The following is a 24036-nucleotide window of genomic DNA, read 5'->3' as shown; positions in this document are numbered from 1 at the left end:
ATAATATTTAGATTTTTTTAAAATAAATGGATTAAAAGAACTGGATTAAAAGCCCTGAATATTCAGTTTTTTTTATAGATCTAAAACAATGTTTATTTTAGCCTTTTTTTATATATTTTTTAGATTTTACAAAATTATTTTTGAACTAAAAACACAGAAAAAAATTGATTAAAAAATTACAATTATTGATTTAAAAGGGGGAAATCAGGACATTTAATATACATCTATACTGTTCATTTTAATTTGATCCTAAAACAGAAAGTCGGCTCGAGGGGCCTGTTAATAACCATTGCTCTATCAAACTAAGCCACGCCCCTATTATCCCTAGAAACCACACCCCCATAGGCTGGGTCCAGGGTTCAGCCGCCCCCTCAATACCCCCCTAAATTCCACCCCTAAATCCATCCTCCGCCTCCACTGCAAGATTTTGTAAAAAAAAATTCCAACAGATCAACAAGGGCTGGCTCTAGATGTGACTGTGTAGTTCCCTTCAAAAAGAGTGCATTTCCGTTCCTCACATACCTGCAACTCCATACCAATTTTCCATGCGTGAACTCCGTCTCTGAACCTCTTGGGCAATCGTCTTAAAGCATGGCTGTAAGACGAACAAAATTGACATCACAGCGCTGTCTAAAACTGTGCTAATTGTGTGTGGGTGTGTGTTTGTTACCGTGTAACTTCAACCTGCACAGGGACTATAGATGGAAATTAGTTCTTGCCTACAATCTTACATATTTACACATGTTCATTAACATGATTAAGAATATCATACGTGGCAACTTAGATGTTTTTTTTCCGTATTTTATAAAAATTTTTGATCATTTCAAATTGTGTACGTCGTATAACAACTTTTGTATGGGATTTTTTAAGTACATTTTTTGAAAAAAACGATCTCGTTTTAGCCATTTCGTCTCTAATCCGGATCGTCTCGGTCACTACTAAAACACGAAAATGTCATCGTCAACTACTAATAGTCATGCTTTAAGCATGATATGCACATGCGCACTCCCCTTTCACCCATCCACCTTTTTACTACATAAATATAGCGCGTCAGCAAGCAATGTACCCAGACAGTCAAGCTGTCAGCATCATACAGCGCCATCTACAGAATCTTGAATTTAGTGCATACTGGTTGGGCATCCCGTCTTCGGAGAAAATTTTAGACTGTTAAGTGCGCCCTATGTGAGTTAATATGTGCCACCTTGCATTTGTATGTTTTTTTTATCGGTTAAAAGGGAGCAATTGGCCGAGGTTGACAGGTATATAATATGTTCATTAATATGTGCTGTCCCTTTATTAAATACATCAAACTTAATCAAACTGAAGTGATATAATGAACCACGTGATTACCGTTGGTCTAAACTCCGACCGAATTCGCTATATTCTCCTTTAAAGTGTGGTTTAATGGGAATGCTAATCAATACTAGCCATAACATTGACGCAAACCGAGAGCAACGATGTTTATTCGTACTTGCGACAACTACTTGAAGATAGAATACCCACAAAAAGATGAAGAAGTGAACTTTTGAAAACCGACTGCATAATGGCTGGAGTTTAAATTGTTACTTTACGAATAATGTTCACCGCATTCTAACAAATTAAAAGTTGACTCGCTGCTAAACACATCGCTGACAGGAGTTCAATTTTACAGCTTTTTTTTGGCAAGCATTAGCAAATGAATTATCTCAAAGCAGCAAACAAGTTGTCGGTTGCCTTTAATTTATACAGACCAATGACTTTTAATTCTGGTTGCGCCTTAAGCTCATTTACATTCAAGGCAGAAGGGCATTTCATTTCCGCGCCGTACGTGAGTCAAGCCGAAAAAAAGAGGAAGCGAAAGCGTGACCACGGCGTGATTTTGTAAGGTCAGGTGACTTAATTGTGTTATCGGTCTTTTTTAATTATAAATTGGCGCTGGTGCAACAACAGCTTTCAGGCTCCCTGTGAACTAAACACATACAGAGATCAAGGCGGTGCGATATTTGCTTTCTAAAACCTCTTGTAGTCCGCTAAATTGAGTTTATGTTAATACATTTAAGGCCGTCATTTGTGATCCATAGCTGTATTTGATTTTTCAAACAGACAGATGGCCCTGCTGCTCATTGGACAATGGCGTCCACCATCTAAAATGGATATTTAAATATCCAGTGGATTTTAAATTGGTACTGGAGTTAGGGAAAATCAAACAAAAACAAAAGCCCAAAAATGGTCAGGTTATAGTGAAACACTGCTAACTTTGGCAGTGGTGGGCCGTGCATTTCAAACCTAGGCCTTCAGTAGTGCTACGTCTGAATTATTCCAACCAATAACTATTTTATGGCTATAAAACTGGGCCTACCCGCCCGGTTGCGCATGTGGTTAGCGTGTCGGCCTCACAGCTCTAGGGTCCTGGGTTCAAATGACGTATCCCTATGCCTGCGAGAAGGCCTTGGTGTCGCCAATTCGAAATCTGATTGGCTAAAGCAACAGTTTTATTGACGCTTATTTTATGCTATGTGCAAGGGTGGGCAAAGTATTCCAACCCGTCAAGAGGACACCTTTTCACCAATCTGGTGTCCTTTCAAGTGCATTCAGTGGTTTGCAGTCAGGTGCTTCTTGTTTTCTGCAGAAATCTCATTGGTCAAAGTGTCTGTGCTGGATTGGTTGAAACAAAAACCTGCACCCACAGCGGCCCTCGAGGACCAGTTTGGCTACAAGCCACAGTTTTATCGATGCTTATTTTATGCTGCAAGGCCTGCAGAGCTGATTGTGAAGGCCTTGAGGCAGATTTCTGACCCTGGCAAAAAATAAAGGCTGAAATGTGATTGGTTAAATGCTTAAACCTGAAAACACACATCTGGAAGCAATGCAACCAGGGGAAAAGCAATGAAAGGAAGCTACAGACCATTTGGAATTATTTAATAAGTATTGATGGACAAAATATAATATATGACTCAGATATTTCTTAGGCCAGCAGAGAAGGCCATGCAGGCCCTGACGGTCGGTCCACCACTGAACTTTGGACCAACCTCACCTAAACCAGTCACATTGATGTCCTCCTGAAAACATCTGTGTCTTCTTCTAGGGTTGACCTCTATACTGGTTACCTGTCAGTTTTCACCCCCAACATAACTTTGCCCTCTGACCTTATCTCCAAAACATCTAAACTTCTCTGTCCCTCGATGGCCTAACTTCTGATCCTATCCAACCTTTGCTATCTCTGCTATTTCTACTGTTTAGTTCTCGTTGGTTTTCTCTACTTTTATCGAGTGTGACTCACTGCTACTATGAAGAGGGATGCAACCAAGCAACATTTTTTCATTTTTTTTCTATCTCTTTCTTCTATCTCTGCCTCCTCCTGTCTCTATGCTACACACCATAACAGTCCTGTAGACCTTCCCCTTCATCGTTGATGACACTCTCCTATCACATAAAACACCTGATATTTTCCTCCAGCTGTGTGCCTGCACATAGTTCTTCACTTCCTTTCCACATTCTCCATCACCCTGCACTGTTGACCCCAAGTACTTGTAATCATCCACCTTCTTTACATCTACTCCTCGTAACGTCACCGTACCCCCGGGATCTTCTCATTTACGCAGATGGATTCTGTTTCACCCCTGCTCACCTTCATTCTTCTCTTTTCTACTCCAGGCCTCCACTTCTCTGACTGACTGGGCAATTAAAAAAAGGAAAATCAACCCTATCAAGAATGGCTTACACAGACTATATCAAGATATTTTGAGGTGTTGATGCCACAAGATAACAAGTATGTTCAAGTGTGGCCTACATGAGGGGAAAAAAATGATATCTCACCATTTTTGGTGTTATTATTATTAATCATTGTTGTTGTATATCTTTTTATGAACAAATACCATTATGAATGCAAACAATATTAAAAAAAATACTTTTAATTACCAGTCCCATGAAACGCTATCTTTTTTAATTTTTATTATTTAATATCGTTTAACTCATTGCCAAGGATTGACAATGCTTTTTTATACTATACTTTTTAATACTAATCACTCAGTGCATTGCGATTTTTTGCTGCCAGGCTCTCCCAGTCAAGATTAATTGGGCGACAACAGCATCCAATTAATTAAATATTGATTTATAAACTTGAAAATACACCAACTAAAGCGTCATTAAATGCTGCGTTAGGTTTTGAATTTCCAACTTCCGATTTTTCTGAACGTTGCATGACGTCATCGGGATAGAAAAGCCACGTGACTTCCACCAGCACGTGACAATACTGCAATAGCACAACGTCAACATGGCTGCAGCACCACAGTGAGTTTATATATTATATTACTGTATATTTCAACAACACCGAAGATATTAAATCAAGCAATTGGTTTTTTTTTATATAGATTGCGTCTATGTGAAAAATCGGTAACTAATATTTAATGACTGTCCCACGCCGATACCACGGTTTCAATCGTGTTTTAGATGCTATTTAAAAAACATTAGCCAAATCGCGACAAAACAGTTTAAAGATTACAATATATTTTGCGATTATATATTCATTAGACCGTGATTATTTGTGGTTATTATCACAGTATTTAAATTATAATAAGGTCGATGCAACGTGGACACTAAACAAATGAAATTACTACCACGTGATAGCAATATAGTGAGTTAATTATGTGTAGGAAATTTTACTTATATGGTAAAAACATCCTTTGTTTTAAACTAGTCTTTATCCATATTTTGCATGTTTAACTTATAAGGTACATTTATTAAATTCACAACATAATTTATATAGGTACAGTATTATCACCGTTCAAATATCCAAGGATGCATATCTCATGTTGTAAAAACACATTTAAAGGAGCATTATTGGTAGTTAGATTTTTCTTTCCTTTATATATATAGTTTGGTTTAGAAAAAAATGGATTTGTAGTTTGTAGGGAAAATATAAGCGTTATTATGGATATATTATTTTTAAATTAACCAGTCTTTTTGTGAGCGTCTTAATTTATTACCAAATATAATCATTGGCTTACTGCTAGTAAATGACTGATTTCAAATGGACTAGAAGTCTTTTTGAGGGTGTTTTGTTGGAGGACAAAAGCTACAGACTACCTTCAAAGTTTTGTTTTATGTCAATGTTTCCAAAAATTAAATGTTTCTGCACATACACACAAATTTAAAAATCATTGGATTAGCTAAAACCAAACAAATAGCAACAATATGCAAGATTTCAATTGTTGCATCTTGAATATGTTGACATCATGTTAACACAAAACCCTAATTTTCCCTTTCTCTCTTAAAATAAATAACATTTTCCTTTGCTAGTTTCAATTCTCACTCGTAACCTCACAAGTTATGCAATCAATATAAACATTAAACTTTGCCCTTACATAAAAGCTGATGCAGCATTGAAGGTTCCTTTGGACCGCCTTCTGGAAAATTCCATTCTACTAAATGAAATTGTTTTGCTATAACATGACAAAAAAAAAGAAATAATACCCAACCTATTTTTGTGTGCTTTTTTATTTATTATCCCCATTATAACTACCACAATACATGTTTTTGCACAGAAATACAAGTACACAAGAACAATTATCAAAGTGTATATTTATTAAATATTACAGCTATCAGCATGTCAAAAGACTGTAATGTATTAATATCTAAATATAGTGTATATATTTCAAATGTAACTACTTTAAATACTGTACACACCATGAAAATAATTCCTCTCCGCTTGATATAAATCCCCCAAAAAATCAAGTACAGTGGTACCTCGACCTACGATCAGCTCGTGGTATGACGAGAATTCCGATCAAATAATTCGCCCGCGATACGATCAAAATTTCGAGATGTGACCAAACCAGGTGGCCATGACATGAGAGGCTGTTTATCATTGTAGCGCACTGTCTTTTTTGCCGCATCTCTTTCGTGTATAACAGATATCTACGAGCACTGAACGATTTATTCAGACGAGTTTCGACCAGGAAACGCACAACGCGCACGCACGGGCGAAAACAGGGATTTCTGGGTAATGAAGTATACTCGTGCACACAACACCGCTTAATTTTAGTTATATTAAACACATTTTATTACTATTAAACCACTAGTTATGTGTTACTTTGTTAATAGATGGTGAATTAGAAGAAATTAAACATTTTTTCCAATCCAATATCCTGTTTTTGGTGTTTTTTCAGAGGGTTGGGACGAATTAATTTGTTTTCATTTCAATGGGAAACGTTCGCTCGAGTTACGAAAAGCTCACATACGATTTCAGTCCCGGAACGGATTAAGATCGTATGTCGAGGTACCACTGTAAATGGGAGTTTTAGTCTAAGTCCTTTGTCTTCTTGTGGCCATGAGTCTACTGTCCGCCATATTCGAGGGATTACTGTATTTTCTTGACCTATAAACCTGCGGAGGCCATTGTGTTGACAGGATGTGAAGATAATTCCTCAGATACGACACAAAGTTTAAATTTGTGTGCAGGCTGTGAAAAGATTAAGATAGTACTTTGCCACGCTGGTGACACAGAGGTTCAGATAGCAAGTATCTTTCCTGATAAGTCTATCTGATCCTGCACGCCGGAGTGTACTCAAGGACGCTCCATAAAACGCGTAAACACTGTTATTAGGATCGGAAATGGCTCCGTTTTTCCGTCGTGGTTATTTTGACGCAAAATAAATCACTATTTTTAGGACCCTCTAGCCAAAAGCAATTTGTGCAAGCGATTTTGTCCACTTGCTACCAGGTTTGTAGCAAAGTTAACACCGTTTCCCTTCCACTGTGTGTTTACAGAGCGGTTTTCTGGTTGGGTAACGACACCCTGCGAGTGTCCGCCCAACTTTTTGCGGAAAACCGCCGGCGTTTGTGCCTCGGCTTGAAGGCCAAGGAGGGTGTAGACGCCTGCTCTATCGTGGTGTTGCAGGGCGGCGAACAACTGCAACGTCACTGCACCGACACGGACCTCCTCTTCAGGCAGGTCGGTGGTGCTTAAGCGGAGCTGCGTACGATCGAATGACCAAGCTGGAGAAATAGTCTTGGATACATTGTTTACTTTTAGAAGATAGATGTCGGAAGTGGTTTATTTGTTTCGATCCTGTACACTTTTTTTTCCGACCATAGGAGTCTTTCTTCCATTGGGCCTTCGGGGTGACTGAAGCTGACTGCTATGGAGCCATTGAAGTGGACTCGGGGAAATCCATCCTGTTTGTCCCGAAATTGCCTGAAAGCTACGCCACTTGGATGGGAGAGTAAGTATTTTGGGTGTTATAAAGCCTTCCGACTTATTGATCTCTCGTCTTCTGTCAACAGGATTCATTCCAAAGACCACTTCAAGAAGAAGTACGCGGTGGATGAGGTCTGCTATATCTGTGATGTAAGTGATCCTTAACCGAAAACAACTGTTGCTACAACTAATACTAATTAATAAAATAAATAAATAAACATCAGGCCACACCTCACTGTTAGTTGCAGATAGCCATAATTATTAGGGGATATTTACATTGGAAAATGTTACACACTTCATTAACCAAGCTACCACCAAGTTGCATCTTCCTGTCACGTTAGCCATTGGTATTCCTTAAACCGTCCAAAACCACTTTCAGTGGTACCTCGACATCGTGACCGGACGTTTGGTCGCCGGACTTTTGGTCGCCGGACTTTTGGTCGCTGGACGTTTGGTCGCCCGGACCCAAACGTCTGGCGACCAAACGTCCGGCGACCAAAAGTCTGGTGACACAACAAGGTAAAACAACACGGTCTATGCATCAATAAAAGCCAACAATTGCCCTGAGCAGTTTCACTGAGCGCACGTGTGAGTGTAGAAGAGTTTGTATGTACATGAGTTGTCCCCTTAGGAAGGGACGTCAGTCAGTCTTAACAAGTTCTCCAACAAAACCGAATAAAAGCCCGGGAAATTTGGAGCTTTTCTTTAGCCTAATAATTAATAGGGCATTAAGTATGACTAAATAATAATTCGTAGTTTGTATTTAGGGAGTTTGAGCAACAATTTTAAATGGTATTTATCAATAACCTTCCGGGCGACCAAACGGCCGAGTACCCCTCGACATACGAGTGCCCCGACCGACACATGAGCAATTTGAGATACGAGTAAAATTTTGAGCAAATATTTATCTTGAGATATGAGATACATTTTGATATACGAGCAGACAGCGGACGCGAGAGGCTGCTCATAAGAACATCATGGCCACTGTCTTTCTGGACGCAACTCCCTCTTTGTAATGTCTCTACGAGCACTGGGCGGAGCATTGCATTTTTTCAGTGGTTTTTTCCCCCCGTTAGTCAGTGCGAATGGCGGAGTGATCGCTAATACGAGAGGAGTATATACTACTTCTCGTTGGCAAGTGGCCGTGTGTTATCCTATTGTGAGGACATTTGTGTGCATCATTTTGGGAATATTTTGAAGGGAATATAAAAGCAAACAACCCTCCATAGGTTGCATCTGAAAGTCAGGGTGGAGGCGGGGCAAATAGAGCCAACCCGGGAGAAGAAAGGTATCAAAATTTAAAACTAAATTAGAATTAAGTTTAGTCTAAGATTAGATTAAATTTATTTTTGAGTGTGTCTGCATCGTAATCCAAATTCATTTAAATTTGTTTATATTATGTTACATTATATTATGTTATATTATGTGTTCTTCAATGCCTACACCCGTAGTTATCATTAAACATTGTTGGGTAATGGCGCCAAGCATCGTATAAAGCCCTATTTGTGTTTTGTTTAAAGACTAATGAAGCGGCTGGATAGCTTTGTCAGCGCTAGCAACAAGAGAAAATGTTGATATCATACATTTTAAAAGGTCTATTTTCCAACACAGTGCTATCACAATTTATGGAGCTAATTGTGCGTTCGAGAATATGCTAAAAGGAGGTCTCGTTGCTAGACACAGTAACTCAAGAGTGTTGTTATAATAAATCTATAAATAAATACTGAAACACTTTAGCGAGTAGATAGACACTCTGAAATGGACTAAAATGCCACAAAAAAACTGTAAATAAGTTTCGTTTTTAAAGCCGCAGGGTTCTAAAGAAGAGAAAAAGCTGCTTATGGTTAGAAAATTACAGCAATGATATCAAATTCAGTCCTTTTTCCTTTTAAACGATCTTTTGTATTGTCATTTTTAGAGTTTTTATTTTTATTTTTTGGTCGTGGCTAGGTTTATACAATGAGCTTCCCACTGCTGTGGAGTGCAGAGTTTTTTTTGTAACTTCTTCGAGGCGAACATATCCCACCTGGGGTGAAGCTTTCCATGTCAATCCGTTGGTGCTTTTTCCGCAAAGCCTCAGCCGGAGCCTTCAAAATGCTAAAACACCATAATAGCTGCTTTCGCCCGTGTTAAGTGTCGCCAGCTGGGGTTCGCACTGAAAGCACAAGAGAAAACCACATAGTCAATATCATGACCTTCTTAAGGTCTACATGCGTTCAAGTTGAGACCGACCAGTCCTTTTTATTTGTTTTTTTAATGTCTACTGCTTTATTTATTTGAAATAAAACCGATCCATTACATAATTGTTATTGATTTCTTTTGTGTTTTGATTTTCTTGTTTTTCAGATTGCCCAAGTCCTGAGTAACCTGAAACCATCTGTGCTCCTCACATTGGTGAGCTACTTGAAAAGATATTTTTAAATATCGGGAACACTGTTGAATGCGAAAAATGTCTTCAAGCATGAATTAAGTTTAAAAAAAAAAAATCATTCATTTTAGACAGCCCACGTGACTTTTTATGGGTAGAGAGAGCTAGTAGCCAATGACAATGATTCAAACAGTGAAGCAATACATAAAGACAGACAATATTACTACACAGTAAAAATAAAACTTCCAATAAGTCATGCTAACTTGGAATTATTAAGTACTGTAGATCAAACTCAAAATTAGTACCATGTTATTTTGAGTTTTCCTACCTTATTTTATGAAGGTAAATACTACTTCAAACTATTTATCTCAAATCCAGTTGATTTTGCACGGCAACGCGCTCGTAACATAACATAAACAAATTTAAATGAACTTGGATTACGATGCAGATCCACTCAAAAATAAGTTTAATCTAACCTTACACTAAACTTACCGTATTTTCACGACTATAAGGCGCACCGCATTATAAGGCGCACCCTCAATGAATGACACATTTTAATTTTTTTCCCATCTATAAAGCACCCTGGATTATAAGGCGCCCTGTCTATTTTGGAGAAAATTTAAGACTTTTAAGTGCGCCTTATAGTCGTGAAAATACGGTAATTCTAATTTTGTTTTAAATTTTGATACCTTTCTTTTCTCGGGCGGGTTGGCTCTATTTGCCCCGCCTCCACCCTGACTTTCAGATGCAACCTATCGAGGGTTGTTTGCTTTTGTATTCCCTTCAAAATATTCCAAAAATGATGGACACAAATGTCCTCAAAAAGGATAACCACTTGCCAACGAGAAGTAGTATATACTCCTCTCGTATTAGCGATCGATCCGCCATTCGCACTGACTAACGGGGGAAAAAACACCGAAAAAATGCAACGCTCCGCCTAGTGCTCGCAGAGACATTACAAAGATGGAGTTGCGACCAGAGACATTACACGAGGGAGTTGCGGGGATAGGGACAGTGCCCATGATGTTCTTATGAGTATAATTGAAAGATCTGTTTTGCGAAAAACATTATTTCAATAGTAATAATTTATTAAAAAATATACTGGCAGTCTTAACAGGTGTTATCCTTGAAATTCATTGCATGCCATATATGTTAGTTGAAATTTGCTTTACGTAGTATCTTATAAAGGACTGCTTTATTACTAGTGGGAAAATAAACAATGATGGTCGTAATTAAAAGCTAATGTTGACTGCGTCTGGATGCATTTAATTTTGTGTGTGCTTGTGCGTATGTATTTATTGTAGCGTGGACAGAACACAGACAGCGGGAGCGTCAGCCGTGAAGCCTCCTTTGAAGGAATTAGCCAGTAGGTTTTCTTTAATTACATTTTGCTTTATGTGTTCACGTGTGGAATGGTAATTTTAGTGGTGTAAACAATGCTGTCTTGTTTGAAAATACATTTTTTCTTCCTTTATTTATTTTGGGGGGAAAGGAAAGGACATTTAATTTGCAAGTCTTGTCATTTACAATTAAGCTCCATTTATTGTCTTTGTTTTGTTCAGATTCCAGGTGAACAACATGTTGCTGCACCCAGTCATCGTGGAATGGTAAGAAATCACATGTATAGTAAGTTCACGTGGGGTGCTAGAGCCTATCCCAGCCAGCTGAATATGTAAATAATCACTGTGAAATCTGAATTGGCAGCGAAAGCAGATAAAAAGCTTTATTGTACTTTTACGACTTCATATTCGGGCGACGTAAGCCAAATGTTCACCTATGTCAGATTTCACTGTGAAAGTCAGAATTTATGTTAAATTACTTATTATTAAAAAAGGGAAATAGATTAAAATGAAGTTAAAAAAAGATGTACTTACCATTATTGTTGAATTGAGAGTTGGATCTTCAATGCTCTCACCAGTGAGACCAAGGGTGCGTTTAGGGACAGTCCGGAAAACACAGCAATCAACACGTCAAACATCGCAACACAAAGCGTACATACAACACGATTTGTTACATGATTGTCCTTATCTTTAGGTTATGGGAAGTTGTTTGACTTTGACTGTCGATGTATATTTTTTACATTTATAAGGCTGGGCTGTTGTTCACCTTCGAATTATTCGTATGTTGGGAAATTCAATCTGAATCTGTAACGATTCCCAGAGAATGTTCCAGGAAGCAACTTGTTCTCTCTTTCTTTGAATTTACAAATGTCTTATTCTCATTCGCCTTCAAATCCCCCGTCAGCCCCAAACCTCCGCATTTTCCTTTGAACGGCGTCCATTTTTGTTTTGCCTGAACCTATGGCGTTTCTATCTACCCAGTCAGAACAGCCAAAGTACAATATAGCCCCCCAGAAACTGTTAGCGACTAGCATGAGTTTATAACATTTCTTTGTAAGTTAATAAATTCAGGCCAATGCTACTTTTACCCCCAAAGATTAAACATAAATGTATTATCGGGACATTACATTATTACCATATCATTGTCAAATAAATGCATTCTCATATTAACTCGAAGTTCTAGCATGTGGATTCATGTTAGTTATTGTTTGGTCAAAATTGAGCAAATATACATCCAAGTCTACCAAAAAAAACATTGAAATGTTAGGGTTTTTTTGCATTTTAATGTGTATTCTACTCATTTTGTATTTAAAATGTAGATTTGTTTTCCCGTCTTTTGCATTTTACTTTGAACAAAATCACATTTTAGGCGTTTACGTATATTGTATTTTTTTTTTCTAGTGTTGACAAGTAATCAGCAAAAATAAAATCCAGATTTCTAATAAAATAATGGGAAAAAGTTCAGTCTGCAATGGTGATCTGCAACAAACCCATTAAAAAATAAATACATTAAAAAGCAACAGTTGTACGCCCCACTACATCTCAAAGCACGGACCCTAATTGACTATGTGCGCATCTGCTTGTTCCCCGCATTAGACTTCCCTGCCATCAGATGAATTGACATTTGGCCAAAATGAGAAAGAATGCTCTTCAGTCACATCTCTTATTGAGAGAGGCAACATTTCAACGTGGCAAAATAACACTCTCGAGCGCCATTTCTCAAATAGCTCAGCCTTAATGCCCTGCCCTTTCGCTTGCTGTTTTTCACGACACTTTATTTTATCCATTAAGTCTAATGACATTATTTCTCATCTCATATTCTGAACCGCTTTAAGCAGCTGAGAAAGGGGATACTTCGCACCACCCGAAACCTTCAACGCGAGTCGTGGCTGGTTCAATAACTTTAAAAAACGAACTGGGAAAACACTCGTTTGTGAGGCACGGAGAAGCTGCTAGTTTCGACTCGAAAGCTGCGGTGGAATACATAAACACCTTTGCCTCGGTTATTGCACAACAAGGTTACATTCATTTTTAAGTATGTGTATAGTAAGCAAAGTTAAATTGAAAGTTTATGTTATGTTACGTAGTGTTCCAAAAGTGTAGCAAACCGAATGTGTCAAGTCTCCGCCGCCGTTAGCTGCTACCGTCTGTCTCAAAGCTAAGAACTCCATAATGTACACAATAATGTCATATTTTATAGCAGATCATAACCACTAGATAGGTATTTGTTACTTGGTGAGCGTAGGTGGTGAATTAGAACAATTAAAAAGATGTTTTTCCTTATATAGCCTATTTTTAGTTTTTTTTTCAGAGGGTGGAAACGAATTAATTTGTATTTAGTTATTTTAAATGGGAAAAATTGATTTGAGATACGAGTAAATTGACATACGTGTTCGGTCCCGGAGCGCATTAAGCCCTATCTCAAGGTATGACTGTATTGACAAAACGGTACTCGGACGATTCGCCGAAAGACGTTTGGCCGAAGGACAATTCGCCGAACGGACGTTTTGCCGAAACGGGATTCGCGCGCTCGCCCCGCCCCCGGATCGTGTGTGTACATGTTTTTCAACCTCGGCCTACGGGCCATATACGCCCCGTTACAGATAACATTCATTTAGGAATAATAAGGGCATGTACTGCCCCCCGCTGGACATATTTCTAAATACAAGTACGTACTACAATGTCCTGCCAATTTTTTTACATCTTTTATTTTATCCTTGCGTTTAAAGTAGTAGCCATTTGGAGATCACGCAGAACAGTACATGCCAGAAGAAATAGAGAAAATAAAGTAGTAGTACTCCTGTAATGAAATTGTAAATCCAGAAATCCTACTCCAGAAAATTTACACCAGCATAGAAAACGTTGAGATTAATCTTTGAATTAAGGTTCTCAGCAAATCATTTTGAATATATATTTCCTAAAATTAAACTAGAAGTAAAAGTGTGTTCCATGGCATTTTCAGGTATTGTTCTCTAAGCCCTCTTGTCTGTCCAAGGAACTTAGAATTTCACATAAGTCTTCTAGTGTTGTTTTTTTCTCAGTGTCAGACATCAATCCCCAGCTTTGATAAATTACATTGTGTGTCCAAATGGCTACTACTTTAAACGCAAGGATAAAATAAAAAATATAAAAAATTGGCAGCACATTGTAGTACGTACTTTTATTTAGAAATATGTCCAACGGGGGGCAGTACATGCCCTTGTTATTCCTAAATGAATGTTATCTGTAACGGGCCGTATATGGCCCGCGGGCCGAGGTTGAGAAACATGTACACACACGATCCGGAGGCGGGGCGAGCGCGCGAAACGTCCGTTCGGCCAACTGCCCGTCGGCCAAACGTCCGTCGGCCAAACGTCCGTCGGCCAAACGTCCGTCGGCGAAACGTCCGTCGGCGAAACGTCCGTCGGCGAATCGTCCTGTCACGGGTACCACTGTATTGGCAAAACACATGCAGAATTCTATCCAGGATAAAGAGTCACATAAATCGAGTAAAATTTAACTTGCCTAACAAAGGTTTTGTGCAACATTTCATCATATGCCTGTGTTTCTTTCTCCATTTCTGTCTGAATATTTTTGCTGATGCCAGTTGACGAAAGCGCTCTTCATAACGCGGCCAATTTCACACGACTTTGCATTTCGCGCCCAAGTACTCCCAAGTTGAAACATTCGGGTTCATTTTGTCAGTTTCAGCAGAGTTTGCAAGTTGAAGTTTTTGGCTGTGCAGCAAAAGAAAGCTTGAAAGAAAACAGAAAAAAATGGAAATGTTTTTTTTCAGTGACATTTGAAGAAGGTCGTTCCTACTGGATGCTTATTAGCAAAGCATATTTGGAGACTGCAACTTTTACGGACACATTTGCATCACATAAGTTGACTATTCGTCTTTCTATGTTCTCCTTCAGCCGTCTCGTTAAGACGGACATGGAACTCGAGGTTCTGAGATACACCAACAAGGTGTCCAGCGACGCCCACAAAATGGTAAGTAGCACCTTTAGCACAGACATTATATAAAAAAATAACCTGTGACTCAAAAGCATCCCCCTCCGTCGATCTTTTTAGATTATGAAGAGTGTGAAACCTGGACAGCAAGAATATGAAATGGAAAGGTAATGTCAGGAGCGCCGCTATCGAAAAATCTAATGACCACAATAATAACAATGTGAAATGACCTTTCTGACAGCATCATTATCCATTAAAAGCGGAATATTTTCAGCTTTTGTATCTCATTAAAATTGTGTTTGTGTAACCACTGTAGTCGCCAGTGAATGTATAATAACTGTTATCTAATATTTAAACAACATTCGTGTAGTTAGTAGAAATCCCAAGTTGGAATGTTAAGAAAAAAAATGGAAATAATATTCAATGTTTAAATACAACATTGCTTTGTGTGCATCATGTGGGCCTTTTAGATTCTTAAATTAAATAAATACTAATATTTTAATAAAAAAAAAAATATTATAATTTAAATATTTAAATTCCCTGAATATTCATTTTTATAGATCTAAAACAATGTTTATTTTAGCTTTTTATATATATATATATTTTAGTTTAAAAATATATATTATAATTAAAATATTTGTATTTTTTAATTTTTTTATTATAATTAAACATTTCCTGAATATGGGATGAATAAAGTTATCTAATCTAATCTAAAATGTCAATTATCTTGACATAGTATAAATTTGGTTACTAGGTGTTTGTTGATTACTACTTAGTCAGCTGAGTGTGAATCTGTTTAGAACATTTTAACATTTTATTTTTTAGGGTTAATTCGTCTATTTTCTTTACTTTTCAGCCTTTTCCAGCATTACTGCTACTCGAAAGGAGGAATGCGGCACACTTCGTACACGTGCATCTGCGGAACGTGAGTTTTATTCTTCTTTTTAGTCATGTTGGCAATACCAAAACAAAATATAAACTGGAAGACGCCTTAAGACTTAATTAATGGCGTGGTTAATCATGAATAGTTGCTAATCATAAGCTGGTCTTCTGTGTGTCCAAGGCCAAGTGTAATGAGGTCTTTTTGGGGATTACAGTTTATTAATTTAGCTTTGTGTTTACATCCAAAGCCCGGTCTTGATTAACGACCTGGACCGTGTCCAAACTTTGTAGTGAAATAACAGAGTCAGAGGCTATGAAATGGACATGTTTCATGCTGATTGGCAAAAGCCCATTAGTTCCACTTCAATGTCTTTGTGTACCAAAACCTTATGCTAAACTTTAGTTTGCTAATTATGATCGAAGCGCTGATGTTGATTTTTTTTGTTGTTGCAAAATTAAGCCAGAAATTTCTCATAACGAGCAATTTACGTTCCAGAATGTTACTTTTTTTGTACTGACAATACATTCCACTAGTTGTAAGCTTAATTTTCAGTTATTATAGTATGTACTTTGTTGCATTTCGTTAGTGAGGTAGATACATCAATCCGCTGGTGGATACGACAGGAAGTAGTAGTCTCATCTCATCTCTTTCTGAACTGCTTTATCCTCACTAGGGTCGCGAGGGGTGCTGGAGCCTATCCCAGCTGACTTCGGGCCAGAGTTATTTGGAGTTTTGGTTCGTTTGTTTGCTTTTCGCCTGTTATGTCCCTGCGGGCTTCCCTTCCTCTAGTAACCAGCTGTGTGTACTTGGTAATCAGCCCTTGTATGTCTATTTAAACCCTGTGTGTAATTGTCGGATCGTCTGCTCTGTTTGCTCCATGCCACGTTGCCATGTTCCATGTCAGGTTTGATTAAGTTATTTATTGCTAAGTCCTTATTATTTTCTTTAATTAAAGTTTTGTTTGAGCACTCCACGAACTCGTCCCTTGACTGCCAACCTGCATTTGGGTCCAACCACGTTCCACGTCGCCCCCGAGTCGTAACGCATTTATTTAAGTCAACTTTGGGATTTTTACATCAGTGTTGTGGCATGTTTGACCGTGTGACCCACAGGGGCAACAATTCCTCTGTTCTGCACTACGGTCACGCTGGGGCTCCAAACGACAAAATCATAATGGATGGTGACATGTGGTGAGTACACTACTAGCATTTTTTTTTGTACTTGGAGATCTATATATCGGAATTTTCCAAAACTACCAGAAAACACACTGAAATTCTTTCAGCCAAATTTCCTATCAAATTGAACGACATTTGATTTTGGTGTCTCTTCCAGTTTGTTCGACATGGGCGGTGAGTACTACTGCTACTCGTCAGACATCACATGCTCCTTCCCTGCCAACGGCAAGTTCACCAGAGACCAGAGGGCCATCTACGAGGCTGTCTTGAAGGCCTCCAGAAAAGTCATGTCTGCCATCAAACCAGGTTATACCTTCGCTATCTCCAATAAATAGTACAGTATTCCCTCGATTTTTGCAGTTAATCCGTTCTATAACCACCCGTGTTAAGTCAATTTTTCGCAGTGGGAACACATACGTATATACGCTAGCGCACAAATTGGCGGCCCGGGGGCCAAATCTGGCCCGCCGCATCATTTTGTGTGGCCCTGGAAAGTAAATCATGAGTGGCGACTTTCTGTTTTAGGATCAAATTAAAATGAAGAGTATAGATGTATATTAAATTTCCTGATTTTCCCCCTTTTAAAGCAATAATTGTAATTTTTTAATCATTTTTTTTCTGTTTTTAGTTCAAAAATCATTTTGTAAAATCTAAAAATATACTAAAAAAAGCTAAAATAAACATTGTTTTAGATCTATAAAAAAACCTGAATATTCAGGGCTTTTAATCGAGTTCTTTTAATCCATTTATAAAAAAATAAAAAATCTAAATGGTTAATTCCTGTTTAGTTTAAAGACGTTTTCCGTATTTTCTCGCATATAAGCCGTATTTGTCGCCAAACAAAAAAGACTGAATCGAGGGTACAGCTTATATGCGCACAAATTAGACCTGACATGCATGAAACTACATAACGCAAGACAATGCGGCCGATAGTCATTTATTTCAAAATTAGGAAAACAAACATTTAAATAGAAAGTATAGACAGTCAAATGCTTAACAAAATTCCGGACATTTATGAATGAAATTCAAGAAAGAAAAAAAACATCTTACGGTTGGTAAGTCAGCAACCAATCTTAGGAAAATTTACGCGCAGGTGTTAAGTGGACCGACATGCACCGCCTGGCTGACCGGGTCCACTTGGAGGAACTGGTAAAGGTGGGCATCCTGAAAGGCAGCGTAGAAGAGATGATGAAAGTCCACCTTGGTGCCGTTTTCATGCCTCACGGTCTGGGACATCTGCTGGGGATCGACGTGCACGACGTGGGCGGCTACCCGGAGGTGACAACGTCGAAGAAGAATGACTACCAGAATCTGGATTGCCTCGTTAACACTGCCATCCCGTAGGGCGTCGAGCGCATCAACGAGCCGGGGCTTAAAAGTCTACGGATGGGCCGCCTCGTCCAGGAACGCATGGTGCTCACCGTGGAGCCTGGCATCTACTTTATTAACCACCTGCTGGATGAGGCCCTGAAAGACCCCGCCAGAAGCTGTTTCATCAACGACCAAGTGCTTGGTCGTTTCAGAGGATTTGGTGGGGTCAGTACACCTTTACCGAGCCTAATATTCGCTATCTAGCTAGCTAATTAGTTGGATAGATTATCAGAACTTTACTTGGGATTTAATCATGGAAATTTCCGACAGGTTCGCATCGAAGATGACATTGCCGTCACCGCGGACGGCATCGAACTGCTAACCTGTGTCCCGAGGACCGTGGACGAAATTGAGGCCTTCATGAGCCAATCAGATAAGCCTTTCAGCCAACTCGTGTCCAGCAAAGAAATCTGATTCATCAACACTGACTGCTGCTGCTAATATATGATTAAAACTAAATAACCAATTAACTTGTGCTAAATACACACATTTCATAATGATGCGAATTGAAGGATCTATTTTTTTAATTGCTCAAAAAATAAAGCTGTAAATGTAAATACTAAAATGTCATTTTTGCAACATTTTTAAGGCTCTTGTCTGTAATTCTCAGAAAGCTGTACTGACAATATCCACTTGAGGTCGCACTTGTCAGGAAAGTAACGTTTAGTCTGAACATTTTTAAAAAACTACAAAAAAGTTCAGTTTTTAAAATATTGATTTTTTTTCTTTAGTAACTAAAATATTTCTTCCATAGTATCCAAAGGTTGCTGTACTGGTTGACGTGTGGTATTAGCTAGACAAATACTAACAAGAAAAGTATAATCATTTATTATCTGTCAGTCAGTGGTATTTTTTTGAGGATTAATAGCATTTCCTACTAGTTTAAAAGGTCTCATACAACAAATTTGTGCAAATATTACAAAAAAAAGTATTAACAGCATCCTCCGGTCCAGGCAGACATAAATAATCACTTCAAAAAACAAAAAGTAAAGACATATACATACTATTTACATGTTTTCTGTTCCTGTTTTGATTTCCACCTCAAAGGTTGAAACGATGCATTCAGGAAAACTGGGAATTTCGGTAACATAAAACCTTCCATTTTTACTTTTCGTTCTCACCGTCCCTGAACACGAGACCAATCCGCAACGCAATCATTCCCCATTGGTGGAATTGAAATGCTACCTATCCAATTGGGTAAACCGTTCAAATATAAGCCAAGCTGTCCAAATAACCAGTGTTCTTAAATCAGCAACTGTACTGCTCTGATAAAAAAAAATGCAATCGAATAGCGGTACTAGCCTTGCTGGGATTTCCTCCATTTGTTCCGACAGGTGAGCCCGCACAAATGTTCCTCCTTCCTGTCCTGGTAAGTGTTAGCTCCGCCCCCTGTGGACCGTGGTGTACCTGCGGGCTTGACGCGAGCAGGATGCGCAGCAGGTTTTTTTGTAGTAGTCGTAAACACACAGACGAGCCTGGACCACCACGTTACAGTTGTAGTACTCGTCTTTGCAGTTATCGTCTGCGGGGGGATTTTTCCAGGAATCAGTTAAGGAATAAAGGCAATAAATAAATTAGTGTTTTTTTGTTTGTTTTGGAGACCAACCTATTTGAGGTACGCAAGTCTGAAGGTTGCAGTCTTCTCGTTCGGATGGTTTGAGATGCTCCTCGCAGCTGTTGCTAGGTTGCACGTCTTCGGATAGGCAACGCACTTCGCGAACACGGAATCCTCCCTCGCATGTTTTGGAGCACTGAAAGGACCAGAAAGAAAGATTTAATCAACTTGTCCATTGAAAACGACGACTGTCAGGTTGATTGTTTAGTTGCTAGAAATTGTTGTAACTATTATAGATGTTAAACAAGTACCATATTTTTACAACTATAAGGCGCACATAAGTCTTAAATTTTCTCCAAAATAAACAGGGCACCTTATAATCCAGTGCGCCTTATATATGGACCAATACTAAACTTGTTATCACAATAAAATAGAATAAATCAGTCGATGGGGTACACCATCCTCTACAGCTCTCACAACTACGGCAAGCAGCCCCCGACTCTACTATTTTCCCGTAGAAAAAGTACTGCGCAGTGACTGCTGGGATATATAGTTCTTTTGTCAATACACCCAATGGATTGTGGCCTGGCGATCGGCATCAACACAGCTTTACGAAGCATGGACGCTAGCTACTAGCTAGCTACTATTTGCAAATGGATTGGGGCCTGACGATCGACATCACCACAGCTTTACGAAGCAACTTTGATGGATTTGTGGGTGATGATGGCGTGAGTACATTATAAAATGGCTAAATAAACTACAACCAAACTCAGTTTTGCTTCTGTTGCCTTTTTAAAAACGTGTTTTTAGTGTGTGGGTGTAGCGTGTATGTTTAAGCTGGTGTATGTTTTGCCATGCCTGGTTGCGTCTATAAAAACGGTGCGTCCTTTGTGTGTGTAAAATGCAGAAATAGCACTCGTTATTGACACTGGCTAAAAATATGCAGTATAGTCGTGAAAATACGGTATAAAGAAAGAAATACAGGGTGTTCCAAAATGTCTGACCCCATTTTGTAGGCCAATAATTTTGGGAATTTTCCTTGGAATGACCTGAAATTTTCACAGCATGTGTAGAAAGGTTTCAAGTTTTTGTGTATAACGTTTGCCATTTCTGTTAGAAGTGTGGAAACCCACATTCCAACCATTTGAGAAATATTTGCTGCCAAGTCCTAATTTGTTTTGTAGTTAGTGCCTCCTTTGCAAATTTTGTGAAGGCCCGCAAGATGCCTTTTCTTTTGAAGTGAATGTCTTTCTTAACCTTAAAATGTAGTAATGCTAAACATTACACACAAAAACTTGAAACGTTTCTACGCAAGCTGTGAAAATTTGAAGTCATTCCAAAGAAAATGGTCAAAATTATTGGCCTTTGAAATGGGGTCAAACATTTTGGAACACCCTATACATAACAACTTGCTGACAAAGCCCTCCTTCTAATATTTCCTCAACTTTTATTGCTACCTGTTCTAATTCGAAAAAGCAATCGCCTGCAACAGCGGCATTTTTGGCCCTAAATTAAACTTCATTTTCACCCTGGAGCTTGATTCCCACTAGACCAAAATGAGTTAATAAACCAAGGAACTGGAACAAAATGAAGTTAGCCCACAAATTCCAAAAACCTTCACTCACGGCGCTCCAGTCGGTGTAGTACCACTTTCCCCCACAGGCTTTCACGTGACAGCTCTGCTGACTAAGCGGTCTCTCCAGCGACGAACACTCATACTGGGGCACCACGGTCGTGACTTGGTGCGACCTGCTAAGACACACGACCTCACGTTGCTGGCTGCCCGAGCCACATTCTGCAGAACACTGGAAAAAACATAGCATTCTGGCATGATAAATACTACGAGGCACGCTTTTGGCCGGACGGTAAATTCATACCTGACTCCAGGAGCCGGTAAACCACTCCATAGCATCGTCGCAAGGACCGTGGTTGCACATTTGAGAGTCGGGAGGCCGCTCGCTGCCGCAACCCTCTAGTGGGAGGCTGCTAATGTGACCGGTCAGGCACAGGACGCCCCGCGTACGTACCCCCGTCCCACACTCCGCAGAACACTAGAAGACAAAAGAACGACAACGTGACACAACGGACTGACCTTGACTTTAACTCACCGCCTGCCATTGACATTAATTTTTGTTGGGAGGGAGAGAAATGAGCATCTGCAGCAATATTCCCTCTAAGCTGCGCAATTGCGCACTACTCTCGCCTTCTCCACGCACAGCAAACATATGGAGTGCACAAAATAAAATCCATTTATTTTTATTTTTTTCCTCCTATGATGGCGCCGTTCACGCGGCAGCCAGTGGCAGTAGCTCTGTCCACTCTTGTTTTTTCGTGATTTACAGCCCTTCTATATTTTTTTTAATTACATTTTAATATTTCTAAATACATTCCTTTTTACTTTACTGTGTAAATAGAAGAACAAATGGTGAAATCGGGTGAGAACTGTCTAAATCTGCTGTGTGTGGTTGTGTGCGTGCGTTCGTGTGTGTCTAGTATGTGTGATCGTTTGTAAATGGAAATTAGCCCTCGGCTACAATCTTACATTAACATGAATATAAACATGTTCATTAATATGTGCTATCCCTTATTAAATAAATCAAAGCAAAATCATGGAAAAATATTGCATATAAATGGAAACTTGATTATCTCAAGTGACACGTTCAGCAGAAAAGTCATTTGAACGAGAATGAGAAGTGAGGAGAACAGATGTGTAAAATAAGGTCAAATTTAAGTCGGATTTGTGCATATTCTAATGGCATTTATGAAAATGTTTTATTCATAGATATTTTTTCATTCATTTTCGGACCCGCTTTATCACTCGTGGGGGGTGCTGCAGCCTATCCCTGCTGACTTTGGGCCAGGGGCGGGGGACATGCACACTCAGACCCATACCTAGGGGCAATTTTAGAGTGTCCAATCAGCCTACAATGCATCTTTTTGGGATGTGGGAGGAAAACGGAATACTCAGAGAAAACCCACGCAGGCCCAGGGAGAATATGCAAATTCAACACAGGTGGACCGACCTGGATTTGAACCCAGGACCCCAGAACTGTGAGGCCGACGGGCGAACCACTCATCCGCCGGGCCGCCCATTCACAGATATTAATCATTACATTTTATTATTACTAAATCATTTATGTGTAGTAGACAAGCACCTGCTTATGGCAGGTGTGATACTGGTGTGTGCCCATAGCAAGCAATGATGATGTTGCTCACACTGGTACTCAGTGTGCTCAGGCAGGTTGTCTTTCTGCCCAGACAAACGAAAATTAGAGGGAACATTGATCTGCAGTGATTTATCCCAGTTAAATGAATTGGACTGCTATAGTTTTACATTACTTATGTTTTTTTTACTGGGAAAACACACTTTGTGGAGTAGCACCACCAATTTCGTTATACGCAGCTGTGTATGATGACAATAAAGGCTTTTGATTTGATATACGAGTTAAATAATATATAAGAAAATTATTGGGGGGCCATAAACTGAGAGTAATTCTATTTCTATACAGTATTATTGTTCAATTTGTTATGCTGTAATTATTGAAAAAAAATCATTTAAAAAATTATATTAATATTTGATGGGATTCAAAAATTTCCACTATACTTAAAATATTTTTAAGAATGTAATCATAGGTGTGAAGTATTATCAAACTATATTTTCTTCTTGGCATAGTCATAAAAAGACATTTCATCTCTGGTTCATGTCACCTATTGTTTTTTTTTTTAATAATAATCAAACACTTAAATTTCCCAATCGATCAATCAATCAATCATCTCTGCACATCAGCAGACCACCTGGAGAAGATTTGAAGCCCCTAACTGGCAAGGCTCTCCAGCACTACTCACACCTCGGAGAACATTGTGACAGCACAGCACGGGCTCCTTCAAGCACAGACTTTCACCCACGCCAAGTGAAAGAAAGATTCCGACCCTCCTTCCTGCCTGCAGCTGTCACAATATACAGCCAAAGCCTTGGCTATAATAGTTGAAAAGATTGGATAGAATTTAGGCAGGGCAGCTTCACAGCTCTGGGCTTCTGGGTTCAAATCCAGGTCATGTCCATCTGTGTGGAGTTTGCATGTTCTCCCCGGGCCTGCGTGGGTTTCCTCCGGGTACTCCGGTTTCCTCCCACATTCCAAAATCATGCATGGTAGGCTGATTGGACACTCTAAATTGCCCCTAGGCATGAGTGTGAGCGTGAATGGGCTGCGATTGGCTGGCCAACAATTCA

General features: G+C 39.1%; 2 protein-coding genes across 2 annotated transcripts in view; one reads left to right on the top strand and one right to left on the bottom strand.

Moving 5' to 3' along the window:
• Nucleotides 1-4180: 4180 nt before the first annotated feature.
• On the top strand, nucleotides 4181-18833 carry pepd (peptidase D). Its single transcript, XM_077590178.1, has 15 exons — nucleotides 4181-4269; nucleotides 6748-6931; nucleotides 7075-7202; nucleotides 7264-7327; nucleotides 9524-9571; nucleotides 10850-10911; nucleotides 11108-11152; nucleotides 14785-14860; nucleotides 14942-14988; nucleotides 15678-15746; nucleotides 16817-16894; nucleotides 17037-17185; nucleotides 17973-18157; nucleotides 18224-18415; nucleotides 18521-18833. The coding sequence occupies exons 1-15, from the start codon at nucleotides 4253-4255 to the stop codon at nucleotides 18662-18664; spliced, it is 1488 nt and encodes a 495-aa protein (XP_077446304.1). The 5' UTR covers nucleotides 4181-4252; the 3' UTR covers nucleotides 18665-18833.
• Nucleotides 17891-24036, bottom strand: part of thsd4 (thrombospondin type 1 domain containing 4) — a 31291-nt gene continuing 25145 nt past the window's right edge. The window contains exons 15-18 of the mRNA XM_077590165.1: nucleotides 21683-21856; nucleotides 21431-21610; nucleotides 19857-20001; nucleotides 17891-19772 (exon numbers count right to left, since the gene is read on the bottom strand). Coding sequence (XP_077446291.1) covers nucleotides 19627-19772; nucleotides 19857-20001; nucleotides 21431-21610; nucleotides 21683-21856 — 645 coding nt within the window. The 3' untranslated portion in view covers nucleotides 17891-19626. The remainder of the gene's footprint in view (nucleotides 19773-19856; nucleotides 20002-21430; nucleotides 21611-21682; nucleotides 21857-24036) is intronic.

The sequence above is a fragment of the Stigmatopora argus genome, chromosome 2 (genome assembly GCF_051989625.1).
Source record: "Stigmatopora argus isolate UIUO_Sarg chromosome 2, RoL_Sarg_1.0, whole genome shotgun sequence".
NCBI lineage: Eukaryota > Metazoa > Chordata > Actinopteri > Syngnathiformes > Syngnathidae > Stigmatopora > Stigmatopora argus.
The sequence above is the reverse complement of the archived record's forward strand: the minus strand, read 5'-3'. Positions and strand labels throughout refer to the sequence as shown.